Below are 17187 nucleotides of genomic sequence, written 5' to 3'. Positions count from 1 at the left end.
CTAAAAGTGTTAGTTACTTAGAAATGAGCACCCATGTAGGAGCACATAGGGATATTTTGGTTTTTTATTTCTATTCAGTTGAGCCCTGGGAAACACCAAAAACCATGTCAATTCTGCCACTACAGAAGCTGAGGTCAAGTTGATACTCCCACTAACAGTCCCTAGATTTCAATGTCTGGGGTCATGGTGTTATCAATAGAGTGTCCTTTACTCTGGAATTTGCTTTCCCATCAGGTCCAATAGAGCCTGAGTCAGTTGCTCTTTGGGTCATCGTGTGAGGACCATTCTCTTCTCAGGCTTTTGCCTAAGAGAAGTAACTGGGCAAGTATTCGGTTTATTTCATGGGAAAGAGTGTTTAAGAGTACATCTATATTAGAAAAATTTAGTACCAGATTGCCAGAAGTGGTGTAGCTGCCTGGGTGCTAGAAACCGTGTAAGTACTACTACTGTAGACATGGCTATGGTATTTTTACCACCATGTCATGAATACTTACTCAGTGCAGGTTTTTGTGGCATATTGGTAAAAATGCCTGAATCTGTCTACACTAGCAGTTTGAAAAGATGCAGCTGCAATGCTGCTGATTGGTGCTGGAATTTGGATTCAGTTATTGCTAGTGTAGAGAATGCCTTAATGTTTATACTGGCCAACGACTCATGTATTATTTTTAAATACTGCATATGCACATGGAGACTGTGCTCTTGGGTTTTCTGAATTTTATGTGAGAGAGGTCGCTATGTAAAATATTACCTACTTAATCACTTAAATCTGCTACTTTTACGCATTCACAGATATATCTGCTGACTTCCATGACAATAGATTTTTACTATATTTTACTCCCACTAGCTATGTTGTCTCTTCAAGGTTATGAGGGAGAGAGGTAACAGTAACACAGCAAACAATAGTGCAGCAAAAAATAATTTTCAGTTTTAATTGTTATCAGTCCATAATATTACAAATCTCAAAATGAACTCAATGCATAAACTATTCTGATTGCTTCAAATTTGTGCATTCATGCTACTGTGCATTTCCAAAAGGTTATTAATCCCCTTTATCACAATACCAGAAAGAGTTATAACAAACCTGACAGTTGCAGGTAGCAGATGAATATAAAACACTCCCAATTTAGAATTCTCTACTCACTTTTTTTACACCAATTGATGGCATTTTACATCCACTCTGCAGAAGTGTAAATTACTTCCCAAGGTGCAAGGCAAAGGTGATTAAAACCCTTCATCTCTGATCTCTCCCTTGTACAGTTCAGCCAGACCCTCCTGTGAACCTGTCTCTAGAAGTAAAAAAACAAGTAGATGGAAAACCATATCTGTTGTTGAAATGGTATCCACCTCCACTGGCTGATGTCAAATCTGGATGGCTTACTCTTGAATATAAGTTGCGACTAAAACCTGAAGAAGGGGAAGAATGGGAGGTAAGATTTTGCTAGCTGGTCCTCTCTTGTCAATTATATTATATCCATGAATGTAACACACCAGACACCATCAAAAATTCAGCATTACCAAAAGTTGCCTTATAGTGGTGTATGAGAGATTGCAGTATTTTCCTACACCTAGAGAAGAAAATAAAGTGGTATCTCAGATACCTCTGTGTGGTAACCAGTGGCAAAAATATTTGACTGTACATTAACTGTATTATTATCATACTCTTTAAATTGTCAGTCCTAGTTTAACCGTGTTCTAGATATGGGTTTGATTGTTGTTGTTCACCATGATAATCTATTCTAAACCACAGACATAAAATTTCTAACAGAAAGCTCAGTACCAATCTCTGGTAAAATTATCTGAAACTATTTCCATCCATGCAAATGATCATTAGATTCTATTGGCAGGCTATCTAATGACAATGTATGCACAAGCCTTTACCTCTTCCTGTCCTTAAATCTGGGGACATTTTGTTTGGGTTCCAAGATCACAACTCTTTCTTCTGCCTTCGCTACTCACTTGAGCTCTGCTCAGAGTTCATCTTTGGTCCTCCATCAGATATTGCTCCTCCAAAATGCTGTCTCTTTCTGTTGGCTTGTGTTGCTCTTTTCAATATTCTCTAAACCCTTTCAAGTTTCACATTTTCAAAATGCACAACTCAGAATGAATTTTTTTTAACTGAGTTCCCAGCATCACTAGAGGACATCCTCTTCCCCACCACCTTCATCATCTACTGGATCCTTCCTTGTTTTTCAGATTCATAAACCAAAATAAATAAAACCTGGGAGAAAGGGAGATCCAGACCTGATGTGTTTTCACAATAGTTTCACTTAAACATTGCACTAGAGCTAAAATTCTTTCTCACAGCATTATACTAGAAAACTGATAAATGGCTATATAATAGATGGTCCATTATTCTATTCCCATATTGCAAATTCTTATGTTGCTATCTAGTTTCAGTACTGTTCATTTTATACTCCCATTACTTTGTCAACTTTCTAAATAGCCTAAAATTTTTATAGCAAAATGCCTCAGGGATGCAACCCCATGCTCTGGATGTCCCGAAGTCTCTGACTACCAGATACTGGGATGGGATGACAGGGGATGAATTGTTCAATAATTGCCTTGTTATGGTCATTCCCTCTGAAGTATGTGGCATTGGCCGCTGTCAGAAGACAGGATATTGGCTAGATGGACCATTGGTCTGACCCAGTATCACCGTTCTTATGTTCTCAATTTTTATGGGTTTTGTGTTCTTTATTCTTCAGACAATTTTTGTTGGACAACAAACACAATACAAGTTGTTTAGTTTAAATCCAGGAAAGAAATACATTGCACAGGTACACTGCAAACCGGACCATGGAGAATGGAGTGAATGGAGCTCAGAAAGTTATATTCAAATCCCCAGTGGTGAGTTGTTTGATCCTCCTTTATTAATTATTTTTAAATGGAAGTGAATTTAGTACATAAGTTAGCTGCCCCACTAGCAGCCCTGAAGACTGAAGTCCTGTATTACCCACAGGACAAATAAAACATTGCTAAGGTAGCAGAAGTGGCAGATTCCCTACACCATGCTCTCAATTTGCCTCAGCCTTGATTACTTCCGAGTAAGAAGGTGGTTCATTCTCCTTACCCATTTAAGCATTGGCCACTCCGCTGAATCTGCCAGCCAGGGTGCTGTTTAGTGCCTTTTATTATGGTGGTTTTGATATGTGGATACTTGTCCATTGTGAACTGCACTGAGATTACTGTATAAGACACCAAACAGCCATTAGCATCAGATGGTAATAGTTCTTAGTCACTGCCTACAGAGGTTGTATTTGAACTGGCCTAAAGGTATAAAGCTTCGTGTACCATTAGAAATTCTCAAAGCCATCCAGTAGTTGCCCCCTCCCTATCATTTCATTAATTATATTATACAGGACTTGACAATGAAATGACTAAACTATTCACAAAAACAGATTTATGCATGACATAGATGCTGCCCTTGCTTCTCTGTCCTGTGTTGGTGTATCTTGCTGTGGCAAAATTTACCCTCCTTGTGTACTTTTTACTCTTATAGGGTTTTTCTCCTAGGCATTTTATTTCCCATGCTGTGCCATCAGGTGAAGAGCACCTAAATATCAAGCACCAATATGATGCAGTAGATCACTATGCACTAGAGATAGTCTCAAGCCACAAAACTGAGTTTGGGGGGTAGGCCCATTTTAAAGATAGGTGCCATTTGCAACATTTTTATCACCCACTTTTTAGCTGCTAGACTATATGCAATTTAAGCATTCCTGCTTGTATTTTCCAGACATAGAATTGAAGGATGTGATTGTCTGGATCTTCGTGGCTGTATTATCGTCTGTCATTTGCTTAATCATTATCTGGACGATGGCTTTGAAAGGCTTTAGGTAAGTCACTGCCTTAGTGTTTGTATTAAATCTAAAGGATTTAGTTAATTACCTTTAAAAATAAGCTTTTAACATTTATTTTAATTTTCCATTGTTTTTATGGTCTGTTAGAAGCTTATCAGTAAATAATTAGATTCTGAACTGATGTAAATTTAACTTCACTGGAGCTGTGCCTATTTACATTGACTGAGAATCTAGCCTTGAGCTTCCTGTTTAGTTTTTCCTAGTTCATTTGGCAAACATTATATTATGTAGTATTCCTACTTCTGTATGCCTTCTATTTTGGCTTTTTGTTTCTTTCTCACGTGGCTTTTTGTTTATTTCTTTTTGTTTATTTCTCACCCCAGCAGCGTGAAGTGCCTAGTGCTGGAAATAGTGTTTACTGGTTAGCTGCTGTAGCAAAGCGATATCTGTAACTTATATTATTTTTCTAGTGAGACATAGTGAAATGGTGGCACTTTTTTTGTTGTTTGTTTGTTTTCACCATGGAGTGTTTTTCTTTTGAATAGATATTTAGAACCAGTTGTGCCTATCAGTGCCTGTGCTGGGCTTTGCAGACCCAAAGTGCCCCAGGGGGAGTTGTGCTTTGATAAACTTTGGACAAGTGCCTGGTGTTGTCTCCTAGTTCTACCCCTCCCTGTTCCCTTTGGGGCACTATGAGGGCGTTTGAAGGAAGCATTCCTTGAGCTCCCCCAACTACGGACAGAGATTGCAGTTGTGATTGTGACAGGCTCTTGCATGGGGGAAAAGCTCCTTCTGCCCCCCTCCATCTCCTCCCACCCACTTAGACACTAGCTGGCTATTAGAGCTTGAGCCCTGGTCTATCCTAAAAACGCATGTCAGTTTAACTATGTCACTGAAAGTGTGGCAGTTATACTGACCGAACTCCTGATGTAGGCAGTGCTATGTCAATGGGATGGCTTTGCCTGTTGACATAGCAAACACCTCTCGGGCAGGTGGAGTACCTACACCAATGGGAGAAGCTCTCTGATCAGCATAGGTAGTGTCTTCACTAAGGGTAAGTCTACACTACAAAATTAGCTTGAATTTATAGAAGTTGATTTTTTAGAAAGCAATTTTATACAATCGATTGTGTGTTTGTCCCCACACTAATGCACTAAGCGCATTAAGTCAGCAGAGTGCGTCCACAGTACCGAGGCTAGCGTTGACTTTCGGAGTGTTGCACTGTGGTTAGCTATCCCACAGTTCCTGCAGTCTCCGCCGCCCATTGGAATTCTGGGTTAAGCTCCCAATGCCTGATGGGCAAAAACATTGTCGCAGATGGTTTTGGGTACATGTCAACAGTCGCCCCTCCCTCCATGAAATCAACGGCAGACAATTGTTTTGTGCCTTTTTTCCGTGCGGGCGCCATACTGCTTTCAGCAGACAGTGCAGTAGGACTGCTAACCGTCATCGTCATCCACCTCTTCTGCTGCCACTCTGCTGTCCTGATGCTATGAATCCACCTCGCAGGTCCTCTATATGACCATCGTCATCCACTGCTTCCGCTCGCACCCTACTCTCCTGGTGGTCTCGCAGGGTCATTTCCGCTGCAACTGTGCTTGGCTGCTCTTGTCTCACCATACCACGGCAAGCGTGCAGCCCGCTCAGCTGTTGTGTCCTGGCAGCAGACAGTGCAGTAGGTCTGCAAAACTGGTCATCCAACCACCACTTCCCTTGCAACTCTGCTCTCCTGCAGACGCCATACCATGGCAAGCATGGAGCCCGCTCAGATCACTGTGGCAGTTATGAGCATTCTAAACACCTTGCGCATTATCATGCAGTATATGCAGAACCTCTCCCCCCTTCAATCGCCGCTTGCAGAGACAATAAAGTCATTGTTGTTTCAAATCCATGCATTCTTTATTAATTTGTCACACAAATAGGAGGATAACTGCCAAGGTAGCCCGGGAGGGGTGGGGGAAGAGGGAAGCACCGGGTGGGGTGGGGGAGGAGGGAAGGACAAGGCCACACTCCACTTCAAAACTTATTGAATGCCAGCCTTCTGTTGCGTGGGCAGTCCTCTGGGGTGGAGTGGTTGGGTGCCCGGAGGGGGCCCCTGCCATGTTCTTGGGCGTCTGGGTGAGGAGGCTATGGAACTTGGGGAGGAGGGCAGATTGGTTACACAGGGGCTGCAGTGGCGGTCTCTGCCTTTCCTGCACTTCAACCATACGCCAGAGCATGTCAGTTTGATCCTCCAGGAGCCTCAGCATTGCATCCTGCCTCCTCTCATTATGCTGCCACCACCTTTCCTCTTGATCCTGCCACCTGTCCTCTCGCCTCCTGTCCTCATGTTCATTTTGTGCTTTCCTGGACTCTGCTATTGTCTGCCTCCACGCATTCTGCTGGGATGTTTCAGTTTGGGTGGACAGCATGAGCTCAGAGAATGTTTCGTCACGAGTGCGTTTTTTTCGCCTTCTTATCTGCGCTAGCCTCTGGGACGGAGATGCTAGTGGCAGCATTGAAACATTTGCCGCTGCGGGAGGAAAAAAAGGGAGAGTAAAATTGAAAAAGACACATTGACCTTTTAAAAGTATGAGCTGATGTTTTTGTGTTAACGTGCAGCACAAACCCAACTAACCCCCTCACACACACCCAATTCTCTGGGATGATCGCTTCACCCCTCCCCCCACCACGTGGCTAACAGTGGGGATGATTTCTTTTCAGCCACAGGCAAACAGCCCAGCAGGAACGGCCACCTCTGAATGTCCCCTTAATAAAATTCCCCTGTTTCAACTAGGTGACCATGAATGATATCACTCTCCTGAGGATAACACACAGAGATAAAGAACGGATGTTGCTTGAATGCCAGCAAACACCAGGACCACACGCTGCCATGCTTTGTGCTGCTATGATTCCAGACTACGTGCTACTGGCCTGGCATGGTAAAGTGTATTACCATGGAGGATGCAATGAGGCTGCTCTCCCCAGAAGCCTTTTGCAAAGGCTTTGGGAGTCCCTCCAGAACAGCTTCATTGAGATGTCCCTGGAGGATTTCTGCTCCATCCCCAGACACGTTAACAGAATTTTCCAGTAGCTATACTGGCCACGAATGCATCCCAAGTCTTCAGGGCAAATTAATCATTTAACACGCTTGCTTTTAAACCGTGTATTATATTTACAAAGGTACACTCACGAGAGGTGCCTTCTCCACCTTCAAGGTCCAGGAGCCCTGGTTGGGAGGGTACTGTCTCCAGGGTGATAAACAGTTCCTGTCTGTCAGGGAGAACGGTTTCTCTGCTTGCCTGGTGTGTGCTATCTTCAACCTCCCTCTCCTCATCATCTTCCTCGTCCCCAAAATCCTCATTCCTGTTGCGTGAGACTCCCTTGCAGGAGTCCACATATAGGTGTGGGGTAGTTGGAGGGGCACTCCCTATAAATGCATGCAGCTCAAAGAAGTGGCATGTCTGGGGTTCTGAACCCGAGTGGGCGTTTGCCTCTTAGGATTTTTGGTAGGCTTGCCTGAGCTCCTTAAGTTTCACACAGCACTGCTGCAGGTCCCTGTGGTAGCCTCTGTCCTTCATGCCCTTGGAGATTTTTTCAAATATTTTGGCATTTCATCTTTGGAACAGAGTTCTGATAGCACGGATTCGTCTCCCAATACAGCGATCAGATCCAGTACCTCCCGTTCAATCCATGCTGGAGCTCTTTTGCGATCTGGGACTCCATGGTCACCTCTGCTGATGAGATCTGCACGATCAGCTTGCCACGCTGGTCAAACAGGAAATGAAATTCAAAAGTTCGCGGGGCTTTTCCTGTCTACCTGGCCAGTGCATCCGAGTTGAGAGTGCTGTCCAGAGCGGTCACAATGGAGCACTGTGGGATAGCTCCCGGAGGCCAATACCATCGAATTGTGTCCACACTAACCCAAATTCAACCCAGTAATGTCGATTTCAGCGCTAATCCCCTTGTCGGGGAGGAGTACAGAAATCAATTTTAAGAGCCCATTAAGTCGACAAAAATGGCTTTGTTGTGTGGACGGGTGCAGGGTTAAATCGATCTAATGCTGCTAAATTCGACCTAAACTCGTAGTGTAGACCAGGGCTGAATGCTAAAGTTGTGCTGCAAGTGTAGACAAGCCCTCAGATTATTCCCCTGTGAACTGGAACTGTTTAGTGATTGAAAAAGCATATGAGCCTGAGGCCTGGGCACACTATTTGAAGTTTAAGACTTGTGCCAAAATCACAGATTACAATCAGAGTGAATTTTAATTACTCCATTCAGTTTCAGTTGAATAGTGCATTTTTCTTCAGTTGCATCATCAAAATGTTGTGTAGTGTTGCTGTATGGTTTTAGCAGCTGCTGTGTTCCACACTTGAGATAGCTGCATTTCAGCACCAAAATGATGTTAGGTGCCATACTATTCCAAATATTTGTAATAATAGAAATAAGTGATTCTGACAATGCATATCACTTACAGTGGTTTTCATCAATTTTTTTTATATTTCCAGTTTATAAGTAATTACCTTCACCACAGTATTTGTACTATTCCCTTTCCTGTATAGATATGTAAGGCACTTTAAAATGTTTACTGAGCTATACCTGGCTGACGCTGTCCTGGGAAGGCGTCACACAGTGGGCTGGGGTCTAATAAGAAAGGTATCAAATACATTAGAAATGTTTGAACTGGTATTGAAATAGGCTAGCAATTCGGGCAATAGGATCTGTGCGTTCACTTCTTATGTTCTCTGCCTTTGTTTTTTTCAGTATGGTAACCTGCATCTTACCACCAGTCCCAGGGCCCAAGATAAAGGGACTTGATACACATCTGCTAGAGGTGGGTATTACTAAAGAACGTAGTGGAATTCAGTGCTACATACTTTGCCAAGCTTTTGTAATAATGAACGCAACAAAGATGGCATTTGCATTTAATACTGGAACAAGCCTAACTAGGTACTTTATAGCTTGAATTTGTTTGAGGAATAAGTAAAATGGCCAGGTTGATTATATGGACAGGACATGCCTTTAAGCTACTGCCTGCACTGGGGGGGAAGAGTGGATTTGAAGAGGGGTACCAGCAGTTACTCTCAGAGGCATTTTCAGAGTAGCAGCCGTGTTAGTCCGTATTCGCAAAAAGAAAAGGAGCACTTGTGGCACCGGTAGAATTTCTGGAGGTAGATGACAGTGAGGATCAGCAACTGATGCCAAGTCATGAAAAAGGTCACCGCAGTGGCTGTCAGAATGCCTCCTAGAGCACCAGGGGCACTTAATGCCTGAGTGACTCTTGTCAGCTCTTTTTTTAATAGGATACAGTATGTGCTTCCCACAAGGCTCTGCTGTCCAGTGGAGAAGAGGTGGCTGGGCCATAGTCTTCCATCATCCTGTCCCTCCCCTCCCCATTGGCTGCCTAGTACCATTGTCATCACTAGATTCCCCTGGTCCTTTTGTGCCATAAGCACAAGTTTTGGGGCTATCTGGCCCCTGAACAAGGGGTTCACATGAGGTGCTTGTAGGCTCCCACTATGTTTTGTACCAAAACAAGGTTAGGTTCAGAGTAGCCTTAACCGTATAACTGCACACGTTACAGCAACTGCAGCATTCAAGCGTGTTTTCCATGTTATAGGTGTAGACTAATCACTGCGGTCAGGGTGGGAGAGAAATACTAATAACTGATAAATCTTACAGTTGGCCACAAATGCGATTGTAATGTATATTGTTATTATCCCCTCAGACAGGGAGGTCCGATGAGTTTTTGAGCGCTCTGGGTTGCCAAGACTTCCCTCCAACATCAGACTGTGAGGACCTACTGGTAGAATTTCTGGAGGTAGATGACAGTGAGGATCAGCAACTGATGCCAAGTCATGAAAAAAGTCATCCCAGTAAAAATATGAAGTTAGCACACAAGGAAACAGACAATGACTCAGGGAGAGGGAGCTGTGACAGCCCTTTCCTGCTCTCTGAGAGGAGCAGGGAGCCCAGAATTCCTCCATCAGCATTTCAAACACCAGATATCAGTGAAATTCCAGAAAATAATGCAAGAAAAAGCAGCTGCAGAATTCAGAGCACAGACCTGAAAGAGATTATACCTTATTTTAGCATTGGTGGTGCAAAGTTATCTACAGGGCCTGGAGCTCAGCTACCTAACAACCAGACTCCTAAATGCTCCTACCACAACATTACGGATGTTTGTAAGATAGCCATTGGCACCATGAATGTGAATGTTGCATCAGTCTTGGGGGGAAATGAAGAAAAACAGTCACAATATTCTAAACCCACTGAAACTATCAGTGAGGAAAAACTGGACAAGCAAGGAGAAGTGGAGAGCTTGCACTCCAGAGTTAACCAAGACAGAATGCAATTGCTGCCCAATGAGAAGTCACCTTTTTTGTCTGTGAAACTAATGGATTATGTAGAAATTCACAAAGTCAACCAAGATGGGGCGTTAGCTGTATTACCGAAACAGAAAGAAAATAGTGGCAAACCTGAAAACTGTACTGTCCCTGGAACCAGCAAGGAATATGCAAAGGTCTCAAGAGTTGTGGACAACAGCATTCTAGTAATAATACCAGTTTCAAGAGTTCAGACCACACCTATGTTTCAAGAACCTCCGAAGGAATCTGTTCAGAACCTTCAACAGAGTCAAACAGAGAAAAATATGAGCCATTGTTTTACAGCTCCAAGTGAATGCAAAATAGACACTGGTGGATTAGATTACCTGGATCCAACTTCCTTTATGTGCTCCTTTAATTAACTGAAAGTTTGATTATCCTTCTTCAGGTAACACTACAGAGTAAATTAAATGCAATTAAAATGGAATGTTCTACCATGTGGATTACATAGAATTACACTACTAAAGCTCAGTTGTAGCTCACACCTTTCTATGTTTTCTACTAGCTGATTGCAGAACAAATTATTTCATTTTCTAATTGTGATTTATAGATTTTCTTTTGTTAATAGTTATGTACAGTAAGCACATGGCATGGTTTCTTGGAAAATCCGTACAAATTGGGGTATAATAAAGAGAAAAAAGGGATTTGTAGGTTGATGTAATAGAATAAATAAACCTCAGATCATTAAAATAGGTTTTCAATTTAGGGACAAAGGACAAAGAAGTGGATATTTTGTGCCATGGAAAACTACATTGTAAACAAATTATTGAACTTTGCATTTCTTCTATTATTTGATGAAAACTAGCCAAATATTGCAGGTTCAACAAAGATACAAAGTTTGGGGAGGTCGGTCAGTATACCATGAGTAAGGCTAAGATTTTGTCACGGATATTTTTAGTAAAAGTCATGGACAGGTCACGGGCAATAAAGAAAAATTCACAGAAGCCCGTGACCTGTCCATGACTTTTACTAAAAATGTCCATGGCAAAATGGGGAGCTGCGGAGTCCCCACACCACCCACATGGCTGGGCAGCTCAGAGCTCCAGGGGCCCCTACCACCCATGGGGGCTCGGAGCTCCAAGGTCCCCCACTGCCTGCAGTGGATCAGAGCTCCCAGGGGCCGCAAGCTGCGGGGTACCTCCACCACCCTCGGGGGGCAGAGGGACCCTGCAACTCCCAGCCGCTGTGGGCTGAAGTCACAGAGGTCTCTGGAAGTCCAGGATTCCGTGACTTGCGCAACCTCCGTGACAAAATCATAGCCTTACCCATGATTGTTCATACAGTTCCTAGACCATGTATACTGCTGATGAACTACTATGGCATACAGTGTATTTTTTCTTAATGAATTCTAAACACTGGTATAGGTTTTTCTATTATATATTTTTTTCAAGCCTAAAAAAAAAAAGTTAGTTTTTTGGATGTTGACGATTTCATATATAAAAGATAATACTGTATGTTAAAGTAATAGTAGCAAAGCAGTAAATCATTCTCAACATATTTTCCTGCTTCCTTTCAGTATGATGAATAAACTACATCCCACCCATCTCTTAGCCAAATAGAACTAAACAATGTTCACTCTTATTGAAAGAAAAGAACACTATTTGATAGACTGCCTTATTGTACATAATATAAAAATCTACTTTAGTAAAAGCCCATGAGTTCAACAATGTATTTTTGAAGACTATTTTTCTAAAGTAAAAATAAAATATTTTCTAACTTCCCAGAACTATTTACCTACCTGACAACTTCACTGATTTTTTCTGCTAATGCAGGAAGAGGTGATAAGAAGTGAAGCTATCATTTCAATAGTGAAACACCAAAATAACTAAAGGAGACTTGTAGAATAATGAAGGATATGAAGTAACTTTTGAATATATATTTCTAATCGACTGTAGATGTAATACAATGAATTGAGAATTAGTTAGTCCATTTATTTTATCAACTATTCCTGTAAAACTAAGTGGAATGTTAGGTTTTGGGGGCTCTGTCCCTCCCTAAATTGCTGTCTTCCTGCTGGCCTGTGGACTGTTCCATACAAGTAACTGTTCCATACAAGTAATCCGCAATGGAATGACATCCCCCTACATCCTAACACAAAAGATAGGCTTTTACCTGAGCCAGGGAGGACATTTTAAAGAAGTTACGTTTGCCAAAATGGATGTCTCCCTGTCCAAGCTCAATAGGATGAAGAGCCATGACCCCTGACGTCAAAGAGCCTCTACTCTGCTAAAATTAAGAAGGAGGAGGGGTCATACATTTGATCTGGGGCAATTCCGCCCCTAATGAAAATGGAGCAATAGAGCCTTCTGCCATTGCTAGTAACTGAGGCTGGCAGGAAGCAGCCCAGTCACCCCAAAATGACAACTGGAAATAATGGCACTCCTTTTTTGGCCCTCTGCCCCCGCCGCAAGAAAAGCTTTATTTTCTAAAGGAAAATACAGTCAAATGATGATGTATTTGTCTCCCTTGCAATTGGGCTAAGTACAGAATATACTTAGCTAAGTAACATCTATAGATATAGTGGTCCAATGAGATGGGGAAGAAGGTCAGGCTGAGGATAGCGCATTGTGTTGTGCAAGTGATGGGAAATATATTTACAGGACATGCACACACCTTCCCCATCCCACCCCTTCCCCTCAACAGTTCTGGAGTTTTCCAGTAGGCACCTTTTTGGGCTTGTGCACTGAGCCAGCTGCTTAGCCAACATACAGAAGGCCACATCTAACAGAGCCCACACATACTACCTTCGGGCCAAAGGAAAGCCCCTCTCTGTTCATCTGTCCACTTAACTCTGACACAGTAAGACTTTGGAGAGGCATTAATTGTAAAAAGAACACAATGTTATGTAGATATCAGATACACTGTGTGTGTCTGTCTCTGTCTGTCTGTCTGTCTACACAGTGATCACCCTTAAACCAGTTTACTTTGTTGTGGATAACTAGATAACTTTACTGCAGTGTTTGCAGTATTTTCTCTACATTGTATAGGGAATGCCATGATTATTGCAGTGAAATTATCTAGTTATCAAAAAGAAAAATTGAATGTTTTTTTTGGGGGAGCGGGAAGGATGCACACTCGGTTAATACACAATGACCATATCTGTCTCTCTGTTTGAAAGTTCTTTATCTGGACTTCAGTTTCCTAACTGTGGATCTGGTACAGTCAGTACTGATCAGACACTCTCCTTTTGTTATTACTGATAGTCATACCTAAGCCCCCAAAAAATTATTAAGTATATTAGGGCCAGATTCTCAGGCTCACTCTAGGCCCTATGTGTCTTATAGTAAAAAGGCAGGTTGCTCAGCCTGTAGATTCCCCTTACATAGGGGAAATCTCTGGAGTAACATAAAGTTAGATAGCATAGGGGATACAGCCAGGGGAAAAGTGATGTGTCCGGACACAATGACTTCTTAGGACTAGAGGCAAGCAGTCACAACTTAGAGCAATCTTTAGCCTTCTCGAAATTTCATTATGAGTTCAGTCAGTCCGTATCCCAAGGATCAGGATTTTATACCCACTGCTCACCTCTGTTTCTGTACTGTGCATTGCCTGGCTGGACCAGAGAATCTGGATCATTATGATTTTCTGGGCTAGGTCCATTCTAGTTCCAACATCCCACTGTTAATTTGAAGAACTTGAGATAAGGCATTAAGATACGTATTTTCAGAAACTTGACACGTGCAAACTCCAAATTGCCATGAGGAGAAAATGGGCATTTTTGCCTATAAATACAGCTTTGTACACACATAAAATGGAGGCCCTTTTGAACATTTGGTCTAAAATATTTGTTGTGATGCAAACAAGGTACCCAATCTCTCTCTCTCTCTCTCTGTGTGGGAGATCTCATATACAGATAAACAGACCCAATGGCCCAAACCCAAAGGGAGCAGACGGACCATGACTGCTATTCCATACATCAGTTGGCAGAGCAGCTGTGGAAGGGCTGCAGTGCTGCCTAAAGCAAGTCCAAGGACATAAATTCTATCCTGCTTCCCCCCAGCTCACGACACCAGATCACTGTGGCTTTCTTCAAAGAGGTTAAATTTCAGCTTACCTGAATAAGCACTCTCCCTGGCTGGTTTGAAGCAGCTAGAGTGTAATTCAGTCTAAATACATCTCTTGAGTGAATTTTTCGAGTTTCCTTTTTTTGAGGAGGCGAGCGGGGGAGATGTTAGATAATTATATGCAAATGATTTTCCAAATGAACACCCTTATTTAAATTCTCAATTCCATGTATGTGTGCATATATACACACATTTAAGTAGCAATTTGATTTTAAATAATAATTCTTCTTCTCTGGATGTGTACCTTCCAAGAGCCAATGGAGTTGTGCAGAACATCACCCTCGAATTTGATCCGTTGACATTTGGAAAGTACATGTGCACATGAAGTTGAGAATAAAAAAATATTCTTCAGTCTGATACTCATATATTTATGGCTCTTTGGATGTTCAGTCATTTAATCTTCATAATTTCAAATAAGATTTTTATTTACAGCTGTTTAAGGAATATGTTCTCATGTGGGAATAAAATGAGATTATGTTACAGGCAGTGGTGAGCTGGAGCCGGTTCACACCGGTTCACTGGAACTGGTTGTTAAATTTAGAAGCCCTTTTAGAACCAGAGGGGAGCTGGGGCGGGGGGGCACAGCAGGTAACCCGGGAGGCGCGCAGGGGAACCGCTCCCCACCCCACCTCACCTCTGCCTCCCTGGGCCTGAGCGCGAAGCTGCCGCCTGCTTCTCAGCCCTCCCAGGCTTCCCATGCAAACAACTGATTCGCAGGAATCCGGGGGGCGGAGAAGCAGAGCAGGGCGGCGCGTTCAGGGGAGGAGGCGGAGCAGAGGTGAGATGAGCCAGGGCTGGGCGTGGGGCGGGGAGCTGCCGGTGGGTGCTCTGCACCCACCAAATTTTCCCCATGGGTGCTCCAGCCCCAGAGCACCCACGGAGTCAGCACCTAAGGCGCCACTTTTGATATGATCAGTGGGGGGAGCGGCCGCTCCCTCTGTTCCCCCCTACCTATGCTCCCCCGCCCCTAGGAGCCAGGGGGACTGCCGGATGCTTCCTGGGAGCTGCCCCAGGTAAGCACCGCCAGGACTCCCCACCTCGACCCCCTGGCAGGTCCCTCTGGCTCTTAGGGGTGGGTTGGGCACCCACTGCGGTGGCCCACAAGACCCTCCTGCCTGGTTCTGGGGGCAGTCAGGGGACAGGGGAGGGGGATGGATGGGGCAGGGGTCCCGGGGGGGTGGCGTCAAGATACGCGGGGGATTGGATGGGGCAGGAGTCCTGGAGGGCGGGGGTGGGCAACGACCCCCTCGTGGGGTGAGGAGGGAACCGGCTGTTAAGATTTTGGCAGCTCATCACTGGTTACAGGTACCTATAAATCAGGTTTCTGCAAAGGCACCTTACGCTAGCCTAGAATAAGACTTCTCACATCACCTCTGATAGACAGACAGATGGATGAATTACCTACTAGAATTCTTCCCAATAAATAGCCCTCCAGCAGTTGCTTTGCTATTCAGATCTCTCTCTTGGAAAGATGTTCAAATAGGCTCCACGCTTTTTCTATGTCAAGTTTGTGAATATGTTAGATCAATAGTGCATTACTTTTTAAATAAAGTATAAGCTCTAAAATGTAAGTATAAAGGCTCCACTGAAAAATGCTAATTTGTTTTCTAAAATACACTAAATTATTTTTAAATGTTTTTAAAATTAACTACCTCCCCTTTGGGCTAAAAACAGTTTTATAAATAAAAGATCTACTTTCCTTCAGTATTGAAAAAGATTATGTCTTATGCTTTTAAATTTTCTAATTAGGCTGTTTTTGTTTTAGCAGACACATATTTGATGTATGGTCCCCGTATTTTCTGTGTAATGTTTGGTGCTTTTAAGTAGTTGTCTATGTGCTTTAGTGAATTTGGGACATGTGGTCTCAAAACTACTTGTCACATGAAAAATATGATCTCTGAAGAGTGCTCTTTATGATGAAATAATTCTTTACAGTCATATTACATACAAATGTACATATCTGTCCATAAACAGTACAAATATGGGAAAGTATGTGTCTATAGAACAAAACTGAATAACAAACCTGTAATCATAATGAATTTGTGTTGAAGCAGTGAATGCTATGTAAATGCTTTGATTTATGTCTGTCTAGATAGCTTGAACTACAAATGCACGGTAGCTCTACACTATTATTCAAATATTTGAAGTACAGTAACAGCAGTTAATTAAAAGTGAATATTCAGCTTTTACTTTCCAACCTCTAAAGCACTGTGCATGTGGAGTTCTCATTAGGAAGCCAGCTAATGTGCTTAGTCATTTTTCATTAACTTTAAACAACTTGAAAGAGTTATACAGGGAAACCAAAGTAACCTTGGCCAGTTAATGGATAACATATGTCCTTTCTAAAGCCATAAAGTCATGTTGAAATCAAGCACATGTCATGTTTTTAGGCTCCATATTTTCAAAGGAATCACTACCTCTGTTTTTTTTTCTCCCTTTAAAAAGGCAAACAGAAGCATTTTACTTGAAGTGTCAAATTGGAAATAATTATTGTAGCAAATACAAAAAAGAAAAAAACATCTTATGTTACAGTTGCTTTTGTTGTATGACAGCCTGTCATGGAGGCACCATTTCTGTTGCATTAGAACAATTAAAATAGATTATTATGGATACATAGTGAGTGAGGTGGGATATTTTTGTGTGAAAAATTACATGTCTTTTCAGTTCATTGGAAGGCCCAGACTGGTGTGCTGGGCATCTGCCATGTTTCTGGTGTGTCAGTCTCTTTCCTGGGCTGTGTGGCCAGTTAGCTGGTCACTGCTGCTCCGTTACTGGTGCCCAGCTCATCAAAGGTGAGTGAGCTGAGTGGTTATAGGTATTCAGGTTCTAGGTCAGACAAATTGAACTGAGCATTTATCATAGTGTTTGCTGTGCTCAGACACCTGTTGGTATTTACCTGTTGAACCTCTTCAGCCCTTACCCTCACTATGTGGTAAAGGAGAATAGCCACCCCTTTCC

General features: G+C 42.7%; 1 protein-coding gene across 5 annotated transcripts in view; it reads left to right on the top strand.

The window, feature by feature from the left end:
- Positions 1 to 16937, top strand: part of PRLR (prolactin receptor) — a 245105-nt gene extending 228168 nt beyond the window's left edge. For all 5 annotated transcript variants that reach the window (XM_043547745.1, XM_037902634.2, XM_043547747.1 and 2 more), the window contains 5 exons: positions 1258 to 1427; positions 2706 to 2847; positions 3737 to 3836; positions 8544 to 8613; positions 9508 to 16937. In XM_043547745.1, coding sequence (XP_043403680.1) covers positions 1258 to 1427; positions 2706 to 2847; positions 3737 to 3836; positions 8544 to 8613; positions 9508 to 10527 — 1502 coding nt within the window. In that variant the 3' untranslated portion in view covers positions 10528 to 16937. The remainder of the gene's footprint in view (positions 1 to 1257; positions 1428 to 2705; positions 2848 to 3736; positions 3837 to 8543; positions 8614 to 9507) is intronic.
- The last annotated feature ends 250 nt before the right edge of the window (positions 16938 to 17187 follow it).

Source organism: Chelonia mydas, chromosome 5 (genome assembly GCF_015237465.2).
Source record: "Chelonia mydas isolate rCheMyd1 chromosome 5, rCheMyd1.pri.v2, whole genome shotgun sequence".
Classification (NCBI taxonomy): domain Eukaryota; kingdom Metazoa; phylum Chordata; order Testudines; family Cheloniidae; genus Chelonia; species Chelonia mydas.
Note: the sequence above shows the minus strand (reverse complement) of the source record. Positions and strands in the feature narration are given on the sequence as shown.